General features: G+C 51.0%; 1 protein-coding gene across 1 annotated transcript; it reads right to left on the bottom strand.

The window, feature by feature from the left end:
* Nucleotides 1–3,092: 3,092 nt before the first annotated feature.
* Nucleotides 3,093–6,016, bottom strand: TAC4 (tachykinin precursor 4). Its single transcript, XM_067716424.1, has 2 exons — nt 5,900–6,016; nt 3,093–3,194 (listed from the first exon to the last, which is right to left on the bottom strand). The coding sequence occupies exons 1-2, from the start codon at nt 6,014–6,016 to the stop codon at nt 3,093–3,095; spliced, it is 219 nt and encodes a 72-aa protein (XP_067572525.1).
* Nucleotides 6,017–6,699: the final 683 nt, after the last annotated feature.

The raw sequence follows: 6,699 nt of genomic DNA, 5'->3' as shown, positions 1-6,699 counted from the left end.
GACTGGCAGCAAAGTGGTCACTTTCTCGTTATGCCCTTGCAATCCAGTAGAAGCTCTCATCTACCTTCTGTAGATGGTCCTCCCCTGCCCAGGTGGCCCTGGACTACTGGTCCTCGTTGATACGCTGGTGGTGAAGAGAGGAGATAGAGAAGAAAAAGAGAGAGTGCAGTAGAGGAAGGCTGTCTTGGGAACCAAGAAAGACAGGGCCAGAGCTGGGGCCTCATGAATGGAGTCATTTCTCAATCAATCTAGGAGCAGAGGTTCATTCATTCACTGATGCATTCACTGATTCCTTCCTCTTTCTCCTCCATTCTCCCTCCCTTCTCCCCTTCCTTCCACAAACACCTCGTGGGCACCTCTAATAGAAACTGTGGGGACAGAGGAGATGGCAGACCTCTACCTGTCTGTGGGGTAGTTCCTGCTCTGGGGACACCAGCCATGTGACCCAGCAGAACAGTACAAGGCAGTGTGCCAAGGAGGGCACCGTGCCCAGGCTATGGAGACAAGCTCTGGGTAAGGCAGGCAAGCAGGCAGGGAAAGAGAGGAGCTAGGAGTCCTGTCAGTGAGGGCGCCCGGGAGGATGTGGTGAGTCTAGGGCGTTAGGTTTGCTCCTGAGAGCACTGAAGGGTGGTGGGTAAAGGTTGGTTTGTTTTCTTTTGATATTGTTTTTCCCTTTTCACCAAAAGGACAGCTTTTCACTTTTAAGGTCCTTCTGGATTGATTAGTTTCTCCAACTCCAGGCTTAGTAAGACCCAAGGTAATTTTGGACCTTTGGCAGAACTAGGTTCATCCCCGTATTTTCCATATCCCTGCAGCTACTCCCCAGGTATGCACAGACCGCCTCTCTAAGGAAACAACCAGGGAGCCTAGCATGCGGCCAAACCATGCTGCCCTGGTCCTCCACAGTGCCAGCCTGGTGCACCCTGGCCAGAGCATCTCTCCCGCCCCCCTGGACAACTCGGTTCTCCCCAGGGAGCATGCTGGGGGAAGGTCTGGACAACACTGGACAACTCTTCTCTCTGGCTGGATGGGAGGTATTCCTGGGGGAAAGAGAGAGAAGGAATGAGGGCTGCACCGCTTCCCTGGGGGCCCAGTGAGGTGAAAGGGCTCATGGCTCTTGGGGATCCCGCACCTTTGGTGGGTCTTCAATGGAACTCCAGTCACTCCCTGTTGTCCTGGTGTGGCTGGGCCGCACAAGGTACACTCTGGGTAGGAGGCAGCGTGGGGTAGTAGGAAGTGCGCATACTTTGGAGTCACTGCTTCTGGCACCAGCTGGGCATCCTTGGGAAGGTATTTAGCCTATCTGAGCTTTAGCTTCCCTGCTGGTGGTAAAGGGGATATTGTGAGATTTAATCACATGTGAGCACAGTGTTGTTTTTTTTTTTTTTTTTGGCCGTGCCACGCAGCACGCGGGATCTTAGTTCCCTGACCAGGGATCAAACCTGTGCCCCCTGCAGTGGAAGCACGGAGTCCTAACCACTGGACCGCCAGGGAATTCCTCAGTAAATATTTCTCATATAATCCCTTCCCCTGCTTCCTCATGGGTTGCTGGATTTGGAAGAGAGCTCTGAAACGGCCCAGTCCAAAACTCATTTTGTAGAGGAGGAAACTGAGGCCAAAAGTGTTTGCTCACAAGTTGATTTCCTCTTTTTTTTTTTGGTGGAGGTACTGGGAAGGTTTTCTCTATTTTTATACGCATTTTTTAAATTACAAAAGCAGTCTCTGGGGACTTCCCTGGTGGTCCAGTAGTTAAGACTCTTTGTGCTTCCACTGCAGCGGGCACGGGTTCGATCCCTGGTCGATCCCATGCCATGTGGCATGCCCCCCCAACAAAAAAAGAAAAGAATAAAAAAGCAGTCTCTGAATAAATGCCCACTATAAAATGGTAATGTAGAGGATAGTGTCGTAAAAGTCCCTCTTAACTCTCTCCCTCACCTCCACTTCCTATCCTAGGCGTAAACACTGTAGACAGTTTGATATTTATCCTTCTGGAACTCTCCCTATGTTTTCATATATATATCTGTGTAAGTATGTAGTGTTTCTTTTAAACAGGTAAACTCCTATCTTACATATTGTTATATAACTTGCTTTTTCCACTTAACCAGTATCTTGGAGATCTTTATCTTTCCACAGATCTGCCTCATCCATTTTAATGGCCATAAAGGGTATGGATGTGCCCTATATATATATATATATATTTTTTTAATATAAACTTATTTATTTATTTATTTTTGGCTGCGTTGGGTCTTTGTTGCTGTGCGCAGGCTTTCTGTACTTGCGGCGAGCGGGGGCTACTCTTCGTTGCAGTGTGCAGGCTTCTCATTGCGGTGGCTTCTCTTGTTGCAGAGCACGGGTTCTAGGCGCGCGGGCTTCAGTAGTTGTGGCACACGGGCTCTAGAGCACAGGCTCAGTAGTTGTGGTGCATGGGCTTAGCCGCTCCGTGGCATGTGGGATCTTCCCGGGCCAGGGCTCGAACCCGTGTCTCCTGCATTGGCAGGTGGATTCTTAACCACTGTGCCACCAGGGAAGCCCAAAGTACCAGTTCTTTCATATCCTCACCAACACTACTTTAAAAAATATACAATATTGGCAATAAGAAAAATAAAACGGCTCTCTGTTCAGACTGTTTTCTCCTTGTCCCCCCAGGACATGAATCACGCGTCAAGCGTGCCCTCAGGGAACATAGGTTCATTTTAATAATTTTATTTGAGCCAAACAGAATCAACTAGAAAGCTTAGCTCATGCCTTTACTCACATCTACAGGCTGATCTTGAGCACCACCACCTCTCTCCAGTCATCCATTGTATTGAAGGAAGGGCGCCAGCAGGATGCAATGCATTTGTCCCCACCCTTAGGGTGACTGCACTCCCCGGATGCTGGAGACAGCCCTGGTTTGCACCTGTTGCCTGGCATAATTACCACTCTCTGAAGTATCCTGGTTTGGATGGTAATTGACACGGACACTCTATCCCATCTCATCACATGAGCGCCTCCTACTGGACTGGAGTAAGAGCTGCTGTAAGCTAGGGTCTCTGCTTGGTGTAACAGAACCCACCCAGAAGCCCTCCTCGCTGGGCACCCGCCCACTTCTGTCACTCATCTCCCACCTGCTTCCCCATCAGTCCAAAAAACTGGCTCGCTTTGCTCCTCTTCACTTCCCAGAGCTGGAGCTGAATGCTGGGCACAACATCTTCCTGAAGAAGCAGAGAGTTCCTTCGAGTTGGGGCAAGGAGACAGCCTGAGCAATAACAATCTCAATAACACGGGCTCTGTGCTGCCACTGAGCTCTTCTGCACATTTTACACAATACTGTAAATAATAATAATAATTAATAGCTAACATTTTACCATGTTCCTAAGCACTTGCATATATTAATTCACTTAATCCTCACCAAAACCACATGAAGTAAGTACTATTACTGTCACCATTTTACAGATGGAAACACTGAAGCACAGAGCAATTACCAGCAAGGATGTGAGATGAAGCCAGAACTCAAACCCATGTCATCTGGCTTAAAGCTCAAACACTCCAGTCATAATCTCATTTACTTTTCACAACAACCATATGAAGTAGGAACTGATTTATCCCTGTTTTACAGGTAGGGAAACTGAGACTTTGGGAGGTTAAGTGACTTGTTCAAGGTCACACAGGAAGTGGTAGAGCCAGTAGAGCCACTCAGGAAGTCTGACTCCAGAGCACAGGTTCTGCTCCATCTTGGGAAATATCTCCAATATAGACAAGGAGGGGGCAGCTGATGAACTTGGGGTGGGCACCCAGTTGGCGAGATGAGACTGCTTCCCCTCCAACCCCCTCTCTAACTCCTGTTTTCCTCTCTTCCCCCGGCACTACCACCATTGTCCTGGATTTATCCTGCCCTAGAACCTGGGCCTCCCGTGAGGATAATGGCATGTGGCCTGGGGTGGAGGCCACTCCCCTGGGCAAAGACATTTTCATCCTTGAGCTGATGGGGTGAAAGTTCTGGACCAAGGACTATAGATTTAAGTTCTCATTCCTCCGTTAACCTTTGTGACCTTGGCCGAAGTCCTCTCCTTCTCTGGCCTTAACTGCAGCCTCTGATGGAGGCCCTGCTTAGCTCTGCTGAGAGGGAGAGATGCTCGCTAGTGGAGAGAATGACAGTGTGTGACGTTCATTAGACCGTCTTCACATCTCTATATCCCCAGTACCTGGCACAGTGACTGGTACACACAGGAGCTCAGCATGTGTGGGATACAGGATGCTGAATGAAAGGTCCTTTCTCTGATAGTCTGGGAATAGGGAAGAGGATGGGGTCTCCTTTTCCAGGAAGGCTGAGACAGGTGAACAGAGCCCTAGAGTAACACAAGCCACCTGCCAGGAGGCTGGCAGCTGGGGTTGGGTCAGGGACTTGCTCTTCCATTCCCAGTTTCCATGTCAAAGCTGGAAAATGTCAAAGCTGGAAAAAAAAAACCTTGGGGATCATCCTCTCCCCGCTGCCCCCATTTTACAAGTGAGGAAACTGATGTGACCTTCCCCAGTTCGCACAGAGTCAGTGGAGAAGGTGAGACTTGAACCTGGGTCTCTCCAGCCTGCTGTCTTCTCAAGGGCACACACTTCCACATTCAGACAAACCAGGAAGGAAACCTGCCATGAAGGAAACCCACCAGGAATGGCTGTTATTCGATGGCTCGTCCTGTGGCCCCAGTGTGTTCACCATCCCAGGACTTGGAGGAGCCAGGCCCCGGCCAGTCCCATCTGCCCTCCTGGAGGCCTTCCCTGAGCACCGGGCCTGTTTGTCTCTGATCCACTGGCCTTGCTCCCCTGTCTGATTGGAACTCCCCAAGGTCAGGATCTTTGTCTCCCTGACCAGACAGGGTGGGGCACAGATGCTGTGTCTCTAACTTTGAGATTTATTCCCAGTGACAGAACTCAGGTCAGTTTAGTAGGAGAGACTGGCAGTCAAACCAGTACTTGTCAGGAAATAAGAGTTTCTGCATGTGAGACAAAACAGTGATCCCGCCCCAAGTTGACCCCCTTGAAAAGAAATGCTGGACAATGTCCTCTGAGGCACAAATACACAGAATCAGACCTTGGGCAAGGTGCACAGTTGTGCCTTTTTTAAAATAATTAATTAATTTATTTATTTTGGGCTGCATTGGGTCTTTGTTGCTGGGTGTGGCTTTCTCTAGTTGCGGTGAGCGGGGGCTATACTTTGTTGTGGTGCGTGGGCTTCTCATTGCGGTGGCTTCTCTTGTTGTGGAGCACGGGATCTAGGCGTGCGGGCTTCAGTAGTTGTGGCACACAGGCTCAGGAGTTGTGGCTCATGGGCTCTAGAACGCAGACTCAGTAGTTGCGGCGCATGGGCTTAGTGGCTCCACGGCATGTGGGATCTTCCCGGACCAGGGTTCGAACCCGTGTCCCCTGCATTAGCAGGCAGATTCTTAACCACTGCGCCACCAGGGAAGTCCCTGTACAGTTGTGCTTTTGAAGCTGCATAACCTTGGACAAACTGCTTGACTTTTCTGTGCCTCAGTTTCCTTATCTGTGAAATGGGGATAGTAATGGTACCTTCCCCACCGGCTGATATGAGGATTACAGGGGTTAATATTTATGAAGCATTTAGGACAGTGCCAGGAACATAGTATATGTTAAATAAGTGTTTGTTAAATGAAGTGTGAGTGCATGCACGCGCGCGCGCGCGCGCGCGCACACACACACACACACACACACACACTGTTGCTTCCATATGCATGCAACTCTTTGGAGGTCTGCCAGGCCAGGGGCCATGACCTTGAACCTGCTCAGGGAGGGGAGGCAGACACCCTACCTTGCAGTATACAACCTGCTCTCCTGGCAGCCATAAAGGGGATCTTCTGCCCCCTCCACCATGTATCATCCCCTGCTTCTCCCCAAAGGCACCTACCTCCAGGGTCACGGTGCCCCAGGACCCAGCTTCAGCGTCAAGTGGCAGTTCCTTGTCACCTGCCACAGTGCAAGCAGACAGCCCCGTCAGGAGAGGCGGGGTGAGGCAGAGCAGCATGGTGAGCTCTGCCCTGGGACCCTCGGGCAGCCCCTCTCAGTCCACAGACCGCCACTAGCAGGCTCCGTCCTCTCTCTCTGGCTGCTCTCGGCAGGTGGGGGAAACTCCACCTGTTCTGTCCTCCCAGCTACTCGGCTTCTTCCTTCAGCTTATCTGACCCCCGGGGCCATTTCCTGTGACTGCCCCCCGCCCCCACCAGCTGGAAAAGCCAATGATACCGCGAGCTGCCCAGAGAAGGGACCAGGTCTCCTCCACTGCCGCCCCCCAGCAGTTGATCTCTGTTGCAACACCGCCTCACCGCTGGCTGCATTCCCCTTGGGAGGCAGGTGCACAATGGAGCAGTGTGTGGGGCCTGGTGCTTCCGGCTTCCTGACTGGAAGCCCCGAGCAGGCAGCGCCATCTTGGAAATGGGAAGGGGGAACTGCCTGGCTTCTCCCTTACCCTGTAAGAGAGGCCTCTCCCCAGAACTTAGTATTCTACCACTAATCTCCCCTTCCAGTCACTGCACCCCTTCCTCGGCATTCCCCGCCATCAGTAGTCCTCATGTGAACATGGTTGCACACGTCTTGCCCTAAGAGGTAAGACAATACGTAAAGAAATAAGGGTCCTCACAGGCAGGAATTGGGATTTGCCAGAAAAATGACCTCCTGCTCAAGTGTCATCAGCTCTAAAATATCTTCCCA

The sequence above is a fragment of the Pseudorca crassidens genome, chromosome 19 (assembly GCF_039906515.1).
Source record: "Pseudorca crassidens isolate mPseCra1 chromosome 19, mPseCra1.hap1, whole genome shotgun sequence".
Classification (NCBI taxonomy): Eukaryota; Metazoa; Chordata; class Mammalia; order Artiodactyla; family Delphinidae; genus Pseudorca; species Pseudorca crassidens.
The sequence above is the reverse complement of the archived record's forward strand: the minus strand, read 5'-3'. Positions and strand labels throughout refer to the sequence as shown.

Excerpts from the sequence above, each read along its gene's own strand:
- TAC4 (XM_067716424.1), bottom strand. The coding sequence starts at position 6,016 with ATGCTGCTCTGCCTCACCCCGCCTCTCCTGACGGGGCTGTCTGCTTGC. Across the intron at positions 3,195-5,899 it reads GGGGCACCGTGACCCTGGAG|GAAGATGTTGTGCCCAGCAT; the intron begins GTAGGTGCCTTT and ends CTGCTTCTTCAG.